Source organism: Phaethon aethereus, assembly GCF_964289735.1.
Source record: "Phaethon aethereus genome assembly, chromosome: 16".
NCBI classification, from domain to species: domain Eukaryota; kingdom Metazoa; phylum Chordata; class Aves; order Phaethontiformes; family Phaethontidae; genus Phaethon; species Phaethon aethereus.
In genome coordinates, this window is record NC_138592.1 from 12,820,634 (window position 1) to 12,837,550 (window position 16,917).

The 16,917-nt window shown below is 46.0% G+C and overlaps 2 protein-coding genes across 3 annotated transcripts in view; both read right to left on the reverse strand.

Moving 5' to 3' along the window:
- Positions 1-832: 832 nt before the first annotated feature.
- LOC309410621 (protein FAM83D-like) lies at positions 833-6,575 on the reverse strand (the record flags this gene model as incomplete). Its single annotated transcript, XM_082007056.1, has 4 exons — positions 6,120-6,575; positions 3,171-3,338; positions 2,142-2,266; positions 833-1,781 (listed from the first exon to the last, which is right to left on the reverse strand). The coding sequence occupies exons 1-4, from the start codon at positions 6,558-6,560 to the stop codon at positions 833-835; spliced, it is 1,683 nt and encodes a 560-aa protein (XP_081863182.1). The 5' UTR covers positions 6,561-6,575.
- A 6,386-nt stretch (positions 6,576-12,961) lies between these two features.
- Positions 12,962-16,917, reverse strand: part of PPP1R16B (protein phosphatase 1 regulatory subunit 16B) — a gene marked incomplete at its 5' end in the record, with an annotated part of 39,922 nt that continues 35,966 nt past the window's right edge. The window contains 5 exons of one of the 2 annotated variants that reach the window (XM_082007094.1): positions 12,962-13,592; positions 14,206-14,374; positions 15,119-15,248; positions 16,290-16,365; positions 16,718-16,843. In XM_082007094.1, the coding sequence (XP_081863220.1) occupies positions 13,071-13,592; positions 14,206-14,374; positions 15,119-15,248; positions 16,290-16,365; positions 16,718-16,843 (1,023 nt within the window). In that variant the 3' untranslated portion in view covers positions 12,962-13,070. The remainder of the gene's footprint in view (positions 13,593-14,205; positions 14,375-15,118; positions 15,249-16,289; positions 16,366-16,717; positions 16,844-16,917) is intronic. The other variant, XM_082007093.1, reaches the window with a different exon arrangement.

Consider the following 16,917-nt stretch of genomic DNA (forward strand, 5'->3'; position numbering starts at 1 on the left):
CACTAATAGTCCTACAGGTCCAATATATCCAGCTTTTAGTTTCAAATGCCAGAAACATTTACATCAGTACTGTACCTAAAATGGGTACAGCTATCCTGGAGTGCCAGGTTGCTACTTCCTGGTCTTGGTTTTAAAAGATGCTTTTCTGAGGGTGTGTATATATACATATACAGACTTTTTAAAATATATATGTATCTAGACAAAGGCATGAGAGGATGATTGAACTGAAGAGCTAGTTAGCTCAGTCCATTTCAAAAAGCATACAGTTGAAGACGAGAACATGCAACTGCTTCCAACAGACCCTTCACAACTTTAGTGGAAGAGTAATGTATATATCTCTAAAGTCAGACTTGGAATAAAATTAGCTTTGTGGCTCTTCATAAAAGTTGTTTCCCTCTCATGCCAAAGGCAAAGTAGAAATAAAAGCCAATATTAAAAAGAAAAGAAATTGAGTATACCTTGATGTAAGCTAAATCTCCAAAGCCACTCTGAACAAGATCCATCTGACTCAGGTTTTTCCAAACTTAGATAAGTTAAGCCAGAGCATTAGCAACCCTAGAAAGCAGTAGTAAGTTTACTTTTTAGGTTAAACATCCAGAATTAAAGTGAACCTTCACCACTAATGGATGCAAGAGAAACATGCAAGAAGTTACAGTGTAAGTAATAAAAAGAGGGGTTTATTTAAGTTTCATAGTATAAAACACAGTGCTGGAGAGTGATGTACACATTTATTAAAAGAGTAAGAGTGCTAGAAGGAAGTAGAAGAATAAGCAGGTACAGACTGATTGCAATTTGAGACCAGAGCTTTTGTGATCTGCATTCAATGAAGTAATCATTTATTCAGAGAAAAGAGTGAAACGTCCCGGAGGCTGCGCAGGCTGGCACTGATGTCACACCTCTGTTTTAGGTTGCATCTGCTGGTGTATTGGGTCATGTAGTTTTCAGGCACACGTCGCCTCCGGGATAGGATATCCACCACATGGCTAAGCTTTGACCTGATAGTGGAGTAGTGGAATTGCCTCTCTTTATGCAACTTTTGGAAATATTCTGCCCTGTGACTGCTAGAGTATTCAAAGGACCGGAGAGAAGACAGTGAGCTGGTAGAGCTTGCAAGAGAACACTGAGACAATGACAGTGATCGCAGACTAGAACTTGATACAGCCTTTCCAGACAGACAAGATCCTTCTTTTAACAACTTTCTGTGAAGCAGAGGTGTTTCTGTGCACTCATCTTCCTTTGTCTGTGTCACTGCCGTCTTCAGCAAAACTGAAGTCTGAGTGCCCGTCACTCTAGCAGCGACAGAAGTCTGAGTGCCAGTTTCTGCCATTACAGCATTAGTCTGCGTGGCAGCATTACACATGGTCACTACGGGCTTCTCCTCCCATGGGCCAGTTTGAGTTGATGCGCTTTTCCGTTCCACCATGGCCTCTTGATTGCTGAACCACTCCTCTTCACAGAGGCAAGAATGTCCCAGGTCACAAGGTTTGCTTCCAGGAGTATCTTCAGCCTGATCTAGTTCTTTCAAGAATTTCTTTGGAGTACTAGACAATCTGGCAAATTCTGCTCTCAAGTTGCCTTCCACAGTATATTCTTTAGGGGACTCTAGCCTGTTCACCAGGTGATCAAATATTCCACTGTTCCTGCAGCTGGATGGGCATTTAGGGCTGATGGGCATCGACTGGGCATAAAGAATCCTGAACTGGAGGTCAAAATGTTCAACCACTTGACCTGACAATAGCAGCAAGTTACTGCTGTTCAGCTTCCCATCAGACCACGTGAAACTATTGAAAACAAAGATTCACAGTTAATCACCAGTGCACTTCAACATATGCAGTTACAGATAGGAAGACTCAGCTTAGAAGCTCTGTGCATAAGGAAGCTATAAAGTCAATATGACCATTCACTCTCTCTTCTTCAGGAAGACCTTTATTTAGCCATGGCTAAGTGGTTTGTTAACAACAAGCTGGGTAAACCAGTTTTCCAAAGCTGTTTCAAGTTTTGTGTTAGTCCACTTAGACTCAGCTAGTCCACTTGCCATTGGCATTCATTAATACTAGGAAAACAGCAAAGTTAATACATCATTCTTGCAGAACCCCCCCTTTCTACAGCTTCATCAGGCACTAGCAGACCCCGATACTTACCTGTAGGAGCCCGTTGTCACTCTAATGCCATCAATTAACATGAACTTCTCATGGACTTTCCCAACAATTTTGGCACCCGACCTCATGTAGTATGTGTTCCCAGTGAGAGTTCGAACTCTCATCAGCTGTTTCAGAAAAGAAGGGAAAAAGTAACATTAGAGGAGTTAACTTACAAAAAGTTTTGATTAGCAATTCTACCTAAAAGCAGCTACACACACTATGGAAGATAGGAGTGAAATGAGCTTCCTTACATTGTCTGTATGTGAGTGTTATTAGTTACACAGTGCTAAATTTCTGTTAGATTAGGAGACTCTGTGGAGAGAACAGGTACTTCTAATTAATTACTGCCCACGAAGCTAGAATTGCTTCCCTGTCCAGAGAAACTCTCACTGGGGTGAACATAAGGCTGTCCAAGCCAAGCCGTAACACAGTCATGTCAGCTCTTATCAGGGGAATTACATAAACCACCCTTTTAAAAGACAGCAACTATGCCTTAGTGAAGAAAAGAGATGTTACCAAATCTATACCACCCCTAAGCTTCCTATGTTTCTGTTTTCCTTAGCAAGCAGTTCCTTGAGCCAAAGAATAAAGCTACTCAGATCTTGCAAAATTAAATGCTTGAGGATTGCTGCTTCTTCAGGACAAGGATCACAGTGCACACTCCACCCAGCACACCGGGGAGCTGCACAGCACCGCTGTAGCTCCCACAGCACATAGCTCCTACCTATGGGCAGTGTTGGGTAGGAGTAGGTGTGCCTTTTCTACATGTTTTTTTGCCAAGTTGTGGGCAGTTCCACATGCTGTATTAGAGACTATACTGAAACCATGCATTATTGAACCTTGATCTTCAAGACCTGAGAAATATTTCAGAAAACACCCTTTTATATCAGTTATCTAACAGACAGGATGCTTTAGTCTTTTCAAGGAAGCTTCATGCTTTACAGAAGGGTATCTTTGATATCCATAACCCTAAACTATACCACAAAAAAATAAAAACAAGCCCCACACTGACCCACGTTTAGTACTTACACTTTCTTGCTCAGGGCAAACTCCCAAATTCTTGCACATTTCCAAAAAATGGGGTAGAAAGTCCTGGTCAAGAAGGATATAGACGGGGACTTTGCGGTTGTTATAGGCATCCTGAAGGTCACCAAAGATATCAATATCTGTGAAGGAATCCATCACAAGGGCAATCACCTGCAAAAAAAGTGACAACACTTGTTCAAGGGCTTTATTTTACACAAGACCAGATCACAGATTCCCACAGCCATTTTCTCCTGCTGCTGTCAAGGCCAGATGCGCATTTCTTTGTCCTTCTGCACAGGCCCTGGCAAGTTATAGAAGATTCCTATATTCCCACAATGTTTCTGTAAATTCATTGTGCCCTGGAGTGCAAAGCATAAACCTGAAGGTTTCTTCCTCATGTCTGCTGCTGCTTTTGTACACTTTCACAGCCTGCTTTCCCACATAACGTCCTGTTATCTGGCCTTTTGGTAACACTGGGGAAGCAGAATCAGGAGGCCAGACAAGCTGCCTCCGCTCCTCCCAGCATCACATACCTGCTACAGGTAGCCACTGCCTCCGGGAGCATCAGCTCGAATGGCCTCCTCACTGTCACTGCTGAACATCTCACAAACCCCAACTGATTCCTCTTTGTGTGGTAGGAAGGGAATGCTGTTCCTATATAAGTTACTAAGAGATAAACTAGGTCTGTGACAACGTATAAACTGAATACACTATTTCCAGACTCTTGCTAGATGTATTCTGAGTTTCCATCCCATACCCTCACAAGAAATCCTTTCACTCACTCAACAGCTCTTTATAGAGGGCAAGTCCTAAGATGGGAAGATTTTCTCTCAATGGGCCGAAGACAAGACGACAGTCCTACATGTACGAACCATCTCTCCAGCTAATTCAGAGCCGCACTGCACACTGTTTTGGTGTGCTAGAATTCTCACCCTTCAAAACCAGGAACACACATCTCTGTGGAGACACAAAGGCATAAAGGATTTGGCCTTCATGACTTACTTTTCTATTCTCTTTCTATTAGACAGGCATCAAGGACAGCAATTATGCAACCACTTCGGGTACCTGGCACCTGCCCTTATCAGATAAGGCATCCACATACTGCTGCAACACACCCAAGGTGTATATGCATGCAACACAGCTACTGTGTGTGGCATTGCCTGTACTCACAAGAAACCGTTCCCACAAGAACAGGCTAAGCTTTGCGTTCACACCTGTGCCCTGCTCCCTAAGGGATTGGCTCCATACAGATGAGTTCTTCAGTAGAATACATACAGGCACGTTGGTATTTCTAGATAAAGTTAGTTTATGCTTGTGCTTCTTGGAGGTCTCCTCTGCTTTTCTCCACCTTACCACTTGTCTAAGTGTCAAAGGAAGATAAAGAAAAACGAGATGCTTCCGACAGGACCAGATGAGTAACAAATTAACCCCTAAAAACAACACTAGGTACATAATTCTTTTATACCCCTGGAGACACTGGTGGCTTCAAATTAGCTACTCAATTAGCAGCACATTTGAGTTCTAATCCCAGAATTAGCAGCCGGAAAAGAAATACACTTTTACTCAAAATGAGCAAAACTACAGTTACATTTAGAGGAGGCAGAGAAGCCCCTTTTCTCTACGCTTACCCATTTAGGACAGCAGAGGCAAGATAGCAACAGTGTCCCCTTTAGCCACTCAAGCTAACAGCATTTGAATGACCTGAGAAGACACTATACAGCATCTGAAGTTTTCCTGTTCCTCACGTTAACCCAAAGAACTCGGATATGATTAAGCAACATCAGACAGCATCTGATATTAAGTTATAGGGAGTCAAAATTTCTCTCCATTCCATGCCCACAAAAACACTCCCTGGGTCAGGCATGCACACAGCAGTGGCAGAACACCTTGTCTGGCTCTTGGCTCGGTGTGAGGGAGGGCATTCAGCAGGATGCTACAAGCAAGACCATTACAAAGTATACTTTTTTTGACAAACAGATGTTCTCATGGAGTTTACTTGAATCACCAGACCCGTCCTTCTCAGGTAGATGAAACTGTGACCGTTTCTGGCAAGAAGCCTCATCATACATGTCACCCTCACACACGCCCTAAGTGTCTGCGCTCAGAAGCGGGCAGGGACTAAGCGCAGTTGCTAATTCAGGGTGCGCCATGTGCAAGCACATTACACATATAGCCAGGAGTGGCTTCACCGGGCCACCCCAGGAGGAAGCTACACGTTTAAATTTTAGCTAAGCCAATCGAATGGCTGCTAGCAAGAAGGGTGGTTCCCTCCTGAGGATTGCAGCTGAAGGCTATAAACTCAGGTAACACAAGGAGTTAGGGAGAACAGTTAGAAGTTACTGCTCTGTGTGATTTTTAAGCCATACTCTGCATCAGATCAAAACCATCCACTCCTTGGGGAAGGAAGTCCTGCTAAGAGCAGGTCTGCACATTACTTAGGGGTGATAAATGAGGAGAAAGAGGTGAAGAAGGGAGATACAGTCACAGGGTTATCTCTGTGGATAACGTCGTTTTATGAGAGGCCTTTTTTTACGGCATGTCCTTTAAGGGACAGTAGGAGGTTTCTGTGGGTGAGTACATCAGTAAGGAGACTGACATAGGAAACTGTCCGTTTGCAACAAGATCAGCTCGAAGCCAGCGGGCCGTTTGGCCGTAAGCAGCAGCAGCGGCTCCGCAGGCAGCGCGGGTGGACGGGGAGCTCTTGACCCACCACCCCGGGAGCAACGCGAGTGCCGCTCGTGGGGCGTTTACGAGCTTGTCCTCCTAACGAGGCTCTCTCTGCTCGACAGGGGTTCTACGGACTCTTGGCCTCGCTTAGTACCACAGGAAGAAGATGCTCGTCGGTACCGTTGCTGATTTTCGCTCCGGTTCGCAGACACGCTCGAGAAGGGCCCCGGGCAGGGCGCTGCCGCACAGCCCGCACCCTGGGACCCCCGGCCGCTCCCCGCTCACCTGCCGGGCGGAGCGGATCTGCCGCCGCACCGCCTCCTTGCAGCCGTAGGGGCTCTCCCCGCAGCCGGGCTGGAAGTGCGCCTCCACCCGCGTCAGCCCGCGGAAGGCGCCGCTCGCGAAGCCCGGCCAGCCCAGCTCCAGCGCCGGCGGCTCCAGGTCCGAGCGCTCGGGGAAGTAGGTGAGCGAGGAGGCGTCGAGCGAGGGCTCGCCCGCCGGCTCCGGGGCCGCGGCGGGCGGCAGGGCGCCCCGCGCGATGGCCTGCACCTCGGGCTCCGAGAGGAACGGCGGCAGCTGCTCCCGCCGCAGGAAGGCCCGCAGCGCCGCGGGGCCGCCCGCCACCAGCTCCTCCAGCGCCAGCCGCTGCGCCTCGCTGTACGGCCCGGGCGGCCGCGGCGGCCAGCGCCCGGCGCCCTCCTCCAGGCACTGCGACGGGTTGGCCATGGCGCCGCACGGCCCGGCCCAGCCCGGCCGCGCCTTTATAGCGGCTTTGAATCCAAACAGCGCCGCGCCGCCGCCGCCAGTGGGGGAGCCGCGCCCCGCCCCGCGCCCCAGTTGGCTGCGGCTAAGGCGGCCCGGCCCCGCCGCCCGCCCAGCCCCGCGTCAGCCGCGGCGGGCCGAGGCGGAGAAGCCGTGCCGCAGAGGCCGCTTTCCGCTGCGTTGGGGCCCGGAGATCGGGCAGTCCCGTTAGTGCCCGGCCCCGGAGGCCCCACGGCCCGGCGTCACCCCGCTTAGGCCGCGGAGGTCCGTCCCGGCCGCGGCGGCCATTTCACGCCGAGCCCCTTCCCTGCGGCTTCGAGGCCTGACGCAGAGCGGCCCGCGGCCAGCCCCGCCGGAGGCCTTGGCCCTCGCTGATCCCGTCCCCCGCTGTGTCCTGCTGTCCCGTGAGGCGGAGCTGGGCGGGTGAGGGTGCTTTTGCCATGGCCCGAATCAGCCGCCGCCGAGAAGGACCCTCTTCCCGAAGCGCGTTAACGAACGCTGGGTCTAATGCCTCGGGCACGATGAAAGGCAGGAAAGGCAGTTAAGACTTTTGGCCCTCCTGCTTGTCCCCATCACGAATTGCTGCTACGCGCCAAAAAATAAGAAAGTTACACGTACCCACTGCCTAGATTTACTCTTACAGACAATTCCTGGCTGTACTTACAGCTGAGGGAAAGGCAGAGACATAGAGGCAGAGTCCCCAAATGTAAACCAATTAAATAACACTCAGCGGCATTTTTGTTTTATTAAAAGAAATTTAATATAATTTTTAAATTAAAAAATTCAATCTCTTTATTAAAGACACTGAGTCAGGTGCTAATACTGTCAGACATACCCTTTTGGCATGAGTTTTACATACAATTGTAAGATTTTATGCATTGCTTCAACATGTTAAGAAACCATCTTTGCATCACAGTAGCAATAAAGTCAATTCCATACAATATCAAATATCCTTTTTTTAAAAAAAGTTTTAAATATATTAGACTCTGATTGCCAAAATGCCATTTTATACACAAAGCTGCTAATACAATATACAGTTCTTACATTATTTTTTTCACATAAAATACATTTCATCAAGTTTTATTTGTACATCATTTACTACTGATCGATGGAATTACGAGTTATTGCCGAAGGCTTACCATCATTTGTTAATGTCCTGGACATGCAGCAGTCACACCGTGCTGTACCAGGGCTACTGACACTCCTGTAGTCCGTTCTCACACTGCAATCTATAGGCTGAAAATGTAGAGGTGGCAATACTAAGGCTGCATCTGCACTGTTTAAAAACCCGTATCTCCCCTCCAGCTGCGGGTGGAAAGAATTGCACTGGTGTACATTTACGAAATGGGTATCTTGAGCAGAGTCTCCTCTACTACAGCTTCCGCAGCTGAAATATGGCAAAATATTCTAGGTTGTAATTGTGCCACAGCAGATGTTGCCCGAAGAACCCAGTGGTACTCGATTGTGTGGTGGAACTGAGAAGTCCATTACCAGTTTGGCCAACATGAGCACAGCAGAATAAAGCTGAAGAACAACCTGGGACAATAAATTCTGTTGTACAGCCACAGGCAAAACAAAACAAAAAATGTAGGTATTAGCTGTGTTCTGTAGTAAGAGGCTAGACCTTGCTGCTACAAGCGTGTTCTGGATTCTGCCTGTAGAGAACTGCTGTGACAAAGTCGGTCAAAGTGATTTGTTAAATTAGAATGAAGACCCTGCACATTTCCTTTCTGTGTATTTAGGAAGAGAGAACTGGTGATCATGAGAGAAATTGAAAGAGCAAATAAAAACTTCAAAATCTGGTATGCTCTGAACTGTTATCCCCTTGCAAAATAGCCTCCAAGTTAAAGAACAGCACTGTATAGACACCACAAACCTCCCAGAGACTAGTTACCGAGTTACCCTTAGCAAGTCTGATAAGGCACAGAAATACCCAGATGCAGGGAGAACACCTTCAAGCAGATGGACAACAGTTCATCTATGGCTCGCTGGAGACCAGTGCTATTGCTTTCTCAGTTAAGATATTCCTATTTCATGGCGTTGCTGATTTAGTTTCAGCAGAGATCTGGGTAAACAGAACTCCAAGATTAAAGCAAAAGGACGCTGAACAGAAGTTGTAATGCCATTTGGGAGCTTGTAAGTGCTTTCAACCCCATGAAATAAGATCCTGCTCAATAAACTAGAGAATTCACTGCCTCCACCACGTATTGCACTGATTCATTATTGCTATTGCCCTGTCGTGCTCTTCTCCTTCCCTACCGGGAGTTCCTCATCCACGTGGTTCTTCAGCCACACCTGCAAGATGGTACAGAATTATGCCAGCTAGAGTCAGTTCTTCCCAAAATTGGGAGGGTTTCAAGATTCTGGAGCACCACAGAAGTGAGACTAAGTGGGCTAAAATCGCATCACTTGGTATGTGAAATACAGATCCAGGTCTTACATCAAACAGATCTCAGCAATGGTACTTCAGCCCTTATCTAACATTTCAGTGCTGGAACTTTCTTGGTTGAGCTCAGTAAAGCACGACACTATTTTGAGAGACACCTTCCACCTAAAAAAAAAAGTCTGTCAACAATGAAAGTGAAGCTCCTCTCATCAACCAGTTAGTTTGCTAGAAATAGTATGACTTCAGCGTACATGAACATTTTGCAAGCAGACGGGTTATACCCATGTGCAGCTCTACCTACAATAGAGCTGCCCATCAGTACATCCACGTTCTCAAACCTTTGTGTAGTCTGTATGAACAACTACAACCTTTGGCTTACTGCTAACAAAAGTGGGACTCTAATCTGACCTTGAATCTGTACTTAGATGTTTATTGAGCCTAAAAGCACTGAGTATAGCATAAAAAGACCCAAATCTTCCTATAATATGCCAAGTGCTAGATATGCCAATCACAATATGATTTCTAGTTTCTACAGCTTTTTAGCAATATTAAGATCCAATGAAATAGCCAAGTGCCTTCTGCTATGTACCTCAAAGCTTTCCACTGGGATGGCCTTTAAAACACATAAGATGTAAAAAAAACACCACTGCTGTAACACTGCTAAATTTTATAATAAAAAGTCCTATTCCTAGAGGTAGCTTCCTACAATGCACATATAAGAGTATCTATTTTATTATTCCCCCAAAAGCCTGTTTGTCTCTACAAACTAGTTTACCAGAAGCAGGTTAAACATCCAGTTTAGAAAATTGCTCATCCCAAACCTACAACCAACACCTCTGCATGCAGCGTGAACTGCCAGCTCCTTCCCTGAGCATATTTGCCAGTGCAGGCACTGACCATTATATCCAGAACGTCACCAATACAGAAGCACGAGTCCATTCTAGGTCATGCTTCCACAGCCTTCGCAAGTCCCACTCTGATACGACTTCATCCCCAAGCCAATGGTAGATAAATACTTGGCATGGCTGTGAAACATATCCTGATTGATTTATCAATAACTGACTCTCTCATCTGAATAAGAATTGATTACATTTGATCAGACACCACTAGACTTCAGGGAGCATGGTAGCTTACAGTGATAAAGCCAGAAGAGCTGTATTACAGCCAATTTTACAATTACAATACAGACCAAGTCCAATAAAAGTCCAATTAGGGGGACGACTTGTAATCTAGAACTTGTAATATCTTTTGCCTGATAGTAAATCAATTGTTGGTTTGCTCAAGATCATAGCTAGAATGATGAGTTCATGGAGTTTTACATGCAAACAGAGTGAAATACCAATGGACTAAAAGCTTGTACGAAAACGGACTGGCTTCCTACAGTTTTAATATATTAACAACTCTCCGTGAAAGCAAGCTTCAAACTACTTAACACTATTGCATTCAGTGGTCTCCTTTTCATCTGCTTGGAGTTACGTAGGATTAAATACACTCAATAGCACAAAAGCACTCCGAGAAGGAAAAGGGCCCAACTCCTCCTTCCCTGGCAAGGAAGGCATCAGCTGGGCCTGAAATCTGCACCACTGACAACCTAATGGATAGTGGCACCAAAATTTGTTACACTTAGTCCAGAATTCTTATGAGGATGGATGTGGAGAGACAACCCTCACCACCATGGGAGAAGAGGGGCATCTGAAAGATCATCTCCCCCTGTTCAGTAATACCCAGGCTATACATGGTGTTATCCCAGCAGAAGGTCCTCGAGGTAATCAGAGGACCCACTGTTAACCACACACAGATGCAGTGAAGTCTGTTCAGTTACCAAATCATCTTCTTTCTACTAGAGACTGATTTTTAAAATCCCTTAATGTTAAGTCAAGCACAGAAAGTATTTTCTAGTCTTATATTTAGCATATGCATTTCAATAATGGAGGAAGCCCAACTTCTCTGAATTTTTCAAAACATACAAAGAAACACCCCCTGCATTTAACTGAACTGAGGTCTTAAATCAGATCATCTGCTACCACTTTCTAACTTGTTCCTAAAACTGGCGAGGGAAGAGGATTGTATTTTCAGAGTTCAAAAAGAGTAAAGCGTCAGCCTGGTAAGAAACTCCCAGATCCAAAAATGTTTCCTGGACAGCGAGGTTGTGGCGGTGACACACAGCCACCTCTGCTGCCTCGGGAAGCCAAGAATGAGGAGCCCAGAGCCCTGTATCGTAATATATCCGGCCCCAGCGATGGGCTAGATTTGATGGGGAGCAGAGGGTAGCACAGAACAGTCACTGTCAGCCTAAGTCAACTTTTTATAGCCTAAGTGAGGATTCCCACAGGGGAAGCATATGTATGAAGTGTAATACTGATGTCTAACAGCCGCCAGCTAAAAGGAAGATTTGTGGGAGTTGCATTTGCTGTTGCTTGGCTGAAGCACAACTACGTGAGCTGGATTTAATCCACTGATGGCTTACAGAGACCCAAACAGGTTTATGTTTTCAGAGTTTGGAATTTAAACTGCCCAAGAAGACACATTCATGCAGGCATGCAGTTTGCAACAGCCCCTCTGTGCAGAGAAAGGGTCAAAGATTTACAGTTACTGCTGTAGATATAACTTGTTAACTCAACTGTGGCCAGTTCCTCAGAGCTGTCTCCTACGGAGCTCTCTCCTTTCATCTCCCCCAGGTATGCAAAGCCTTAACTTGCGGAAGAGCAAATTATAACTCCCAGGTTATACTGTGCTGGTGTTTCTCAGGTAGTCTGTCGGAGCTAATATGGACTACGCTAAAACACTGGTGTTGGTGTGCCAACCGCTCTACAGCAGAGAGGCTTTGAACTGCATGGTGCTAGGTGACTCCCTTATACATAAAGGCATTTAAGTCTTCTTCTGATGGCTACTAACCACTGCTGATGACTTCACCACGGGTGCTAGAAAAAAAGACAAAAAACCCCTATCCTGCCCTGCTGCAATGTTCAACTACCAAAGCAATGATTTAACATTTATTTATCAGCCAAAGACTGCAGGTTAACGCAAGTGTTGTAACATCTAGGAAGATCAGAAACGCTTTCGTGACATTTCTAGATTAGTGTCGGCAAGCCTTTCCTCCTCACCCTTCCTGAGCCCTGTGGTTATGGAAATCCAGAAAAATCAGAATGCAAAGCATACTGCCCCTAGTATCTGTGTTGAGCATACAGAGTAAATAAACAGGATCAATAGGAAAGTGAGATCAGCAAAAGTCTTTTCAGTTTTAATAAATTAAGAGTCTAAATAGTACAAATAAGGTTTTTAAATTACTTATCCCAATATAGACCTTTGTTGGTGTTTTATTGCAGTAAAATTCTATTGCCAGGGCCCCTTATTGCAACATCAGTTTTAAAGCCTATTGAGTGAAGCCTTTTCCAGGAAAAGTTCTGCTTAAAACCTGATGGAGTCTGCAATGATGAGTTTACAGGAGCAGAACAGGACCCAACCAGTGCACAGTTTTTGATGGTGAGCTGTCACTGCAAGGAGATAACACCTCGCAAACCTCCTAAACCAAGCGTAGCGTCTACACTTGCTTGTTGCTCAGGCCCTATAAGTGCTGGATCCAGCTGTATGGAAAACATCTCTGTCCACTCTTGCAAACCCCGCATGGGAGTTGATCTCCCCTCCAGGATATATGCATCACCCATGAGTGAAAATTCAGGTCTGAACTGTCACCTTCCAGAAGCTTGGTGACTTACGGCAAGAGGCTCAGATGCAACGATTTTCATTCAGATCCTTTCTTCGTTCCAAGGCATCTCATGACTTCCCAAGGACGGGGAGGCAATGCACTATACCTTCTTCCCCAAGGAGCAAGACTAGGGTGACTCTTTTTACATCATACTGATGCGTATCTCTTCCTCTCCTAAAAGCCTTGCTCCACCTGCATTACTCATTCAACTGCAATGGAAGTAATTGGCAGAGTAAAGTACAATCCAAGATGAACGAGGCCGCTGCAGTCAGGATGTCCAATAAACAAATTCTCCCTTTGGAATGCAAACCACCTGGCCACTGCGATGGATCCAACCAGCCCACCCATGTCTTGTTTCCTCTGGGGTGAGAAACAGCTGAGGCTAGGAAATTCTGCAGCACCCATGCACCTTCTCTTCCATTTCCTCCATGGGAGCTTTGAATTTCAAGAGGGGTGGATCACCACTGGACACTGTGTAATACACTGAGGTCCCATTGGAGCTGTAGGGAGAAGTCCTGGATTCCATTAGGTGTGACTTGGCCTCACCCCCATTCTCGGCAACTCCTCCCATGCCACTGCTGAAGTGGGTGCTGAGGAAAGGGTGATTGAGGAGTTTGGCTGCAGCCCGCTGCCGCTTAAGTTCGGAGAGCGTTTGATGGTTATGCTCCTTGTAGGCACCCCAGAACTCCTGCGTGTCAGGGAGCCCAGGGTTGCCGTAGGGCAGCATGTGGCCTGGATTACTGTCAGGGTCAGCGTGCATACTCCAAATGTCCCCGTTGGAAAAAGTGTACTGGTAAGTGCTGGCAGATGCCATGAGTCCATTCTGGAGGGGGATTTCAGAGTCACACTGGGTGCTTTTGTTTGCTAACTCCGGAAGGAGGGAAGAGTTCTCCAGCACTGAATTCTGTAACAAGAAGACATGAAAGAAGAGCATCTTCCGCTGTCCCTCATAACACAGTTCATCCCTGTGGCAGCTTCCTAAGCCTGCTCACACTAAGCCCTTCCACCAGACAGGGACTGCAGCACAAACATTGAATCCACCCACTAACAGCACCCTCTAATGCTGTGAGCCCCAACCAGGAGCTGGTTCCCAACCAGGAACATGGAACGTTAACTCAGAAGGACTCACTCACCAAAAAAAAATTAAAAAAAGATACATTAATGTAACGTGACAATAACCGAATTAAAAACAAGTAACTGCAAAACAAGATTACAATTCTTTTGTGATTACCAGCTTGTTAGCTGTAAAGAGGAATGCACACACTATTTTTTCTGAGCTTCCTGGTTTGCTGGGGCCATATCTCAAAACTATGCAGCTGGAAATCCAAAACAGTCTTTCCATGTGAGTGGGATATCCCAGTTTATACCAAATGAGAATTTGGTCATTTGCTTACATCTGATGGATGAGGTTTACGAATTTTTCAGCAGCCACCTACCATCCCAGGGCACCCATTCCTATTGAACCTGCACTACCAGCCCTCTTTGGTGACTCCCATAATACAGGAGAGATTCCTTACGGGGTCTGTATTCTCCTGGTCAGAACGAGTCTCCCCAATTTCTCCAATGAGACCCGAGTTTCTTCCTTCTTCTGCCGCCCCCAGTTGCTGCCAGACGATGGCTTCTTTCTCACACTCCTTCCTGTAGAGGTTTGTTCGGTCTGAAAGGCTGGCCCTCCTCACCACCTTTCTGTGGGACAGGGAGAAGGGGTATCGAAGCTGTGAGCAGGACATGACATTTCCTCTTACCCTGTAGGTCTTCTCACCTCCTCCTCGTGCTTCACAGCCTCTCCCACTGGAATGGAACGTGAATTTAGCTTCCTGGCACCCACACAAAGCAAAGGCACTAGTGAGGATATTAAAGGCAGGAGGAATTTCAAGGAGTTTTAAAGTAGTACTGCAAATCTGCGTTAGATCTCATGCAGCTCATCTAATGGATCTGCTGCAGCCAGTGGAGTAAATGTAGAGGGAAAGGGCCCACAGGATGTTTAGGGAGTTTTGTGGTCTGCAGGACTGCTTTGGTGTCTAGTAAATATCTTACAAAGACCTGTGCAAACTGCCTCTGTACACAGTGTCTAGGCCATGAGACATATTATTGAGAAGCTCAAGTTAATCCTTTTGAAGCACTGATTTTCAGACATCAGTATCAGTGGTTTAACAGGGTAAGTTCTCACCACTTGGTTCTCTGTTCGGAGCAGTTTGTAAAACCACAACAGTGCAGAGCCATTTTCCCCCCAAGAAACACCACCTCTTGCTAGTGAAAGAACTTCAAAGGACATCTGCCTTCAGCAACCGAAAGTCAGCTTCTGCCTTTCAGAGTTTGTTCAGAAAGGACAGATGGGTCGTTCTCCGCATGCCGACCGCAGGGTGCTCTGCAACCACATCTGGGTGGCCCAGCTAACGCACCGCGACCTGCAGGGAACAACGCACTTACCCCCGGCTGCCAGTGCTGGAGGTCCTTCGACTCAGGGAGGATTTATGCCTCAACTGAGACTTCATGATCACATCGTGTTTGTGTTTCAACTCCAGAAGTAATACTTTGAATTCCTCCTCTTCACACAGATCTATGGCACACACAAACCAAGCCATTAATCAGACAGTTCAGATGTGGTACAATTAACACCATGTTACTAACTGTGCCTTCCTAGCATATACAACTACAAATGCTAGGAGGAAGAGAAGGAAAATTTAAGCAGAATATGCTTAGGCACATTAATCTCTAAACAAATTAGTGGAAGCAGAATGGTTTGGACACCTAAACGGGAGCAGAAAACAAGAGCTGCTGATTGTGATGGGGGCTCAGCTTTGCAATGATCCAGCTGTTCAGTTTTGTCCCATCTCTGCAGCATGCTGTGCCTTTACCCTTGAAAGGGTGAGAGATATATTGACCACGGTATCAATGCTTCAAGATGGGAGGAAAAGAAATTTCTATAATTACCAGACTGCAGCTGCCCTGAATATAGCGTTTTTACTTAAGCCTCCAAACCAAAACAAAAAAAAAAAGTGCAAACAAAACCAGACCAGATCAGGACAGAAGACAAGAACTTTCAACCTTCAAAATGAGGATGCACAGATTTTTCAATTAAGACTAAGAAAATCTCTTGCCAAAAGAAAACGTGCCACAAGGTTGTAATACACATGGTCAGATGCAAGTGTTGTTACTTCCAGTCTGTTCCAAGACTTGTGTGTGCTTTCTCTCTCCTCTGCAGCCCCTTATAGCTTACCACATTTCACAGCATTAAAGCTAAGTTAGACACCTAAGTCTTAGGGCTGCACTCAACAGCTGCTCAGATCCAAGACTACAATGTAAGAGCAGGAAGACTCCCAAGCACAGGTACAGAGGGGTAACATGAGTGGAAACACACAGGAGAAAGACTTGGTGCTTGAGAAATCCCTTCTCTCTTGTTTTTATGAGCAGGAAGAAGCATTTTCAGAAGTAACAAAGGAGGCACTTCAAAACTTCAGTCCCAGTTAAAGTAACTGCAACTTCGATTCTAAAGACACCTGAGAAATAAAGTTAATGCTTCTGAAACCACCGTGTGAAAACTCCAGCATGCTTAAGGGGAAAAGCGATCTTGTGGTTTTTTTAAGCTTAGTAAACTCACCGATTGGCATCTCATCCAAAGATGTCCTGGCACTCAAACTAGCCCCATGCGACACAAGCAGCTCAGCCATCTGCATCTAAAGAAAGGGAAAGAAAGGCAACTTGAGATATTTTAGACAATTGCTTTCCTCCTCAAAGCTGAAAAGATGGAATAAGATAAGAAGCAATGGCATGCATGCTCAACTCGCCTCAAATTGTTCTGGTACATGTGTGATGTTAAACATAGTTCCTACAACTCAACTGCACAGACATACTCTCCTTGAATTTTCTCAGCAACAGGTTCATTTTGGAGTCCCAAGGACCTCATCTGACACTGTCCAGAGAGTCCAGCCCTGGTACAGATTTCCTTCATTTGCAGAGTACTCCACAATTTGTCCAGGCAGAAAGAAATGTCACCCTCATACATGGCATTTGCAACAAAATCATTACCTGTCCCCAGAAAGCAGCAGCATGAAGAGGTTCCCAGCCGTCCCAGTCCTTAATATCCAGGCTTGCCCCCTGGTCAAGAAGGACTTCAGCTGCATGCAGATAACCATTGGCTGCAGCTATATGCAGCTAGGAGATAAGGAACAGAGCATGAACCACCTGCAAGGACTATGAATGGTTTTAGACACCAAGTTTCAGTGGAA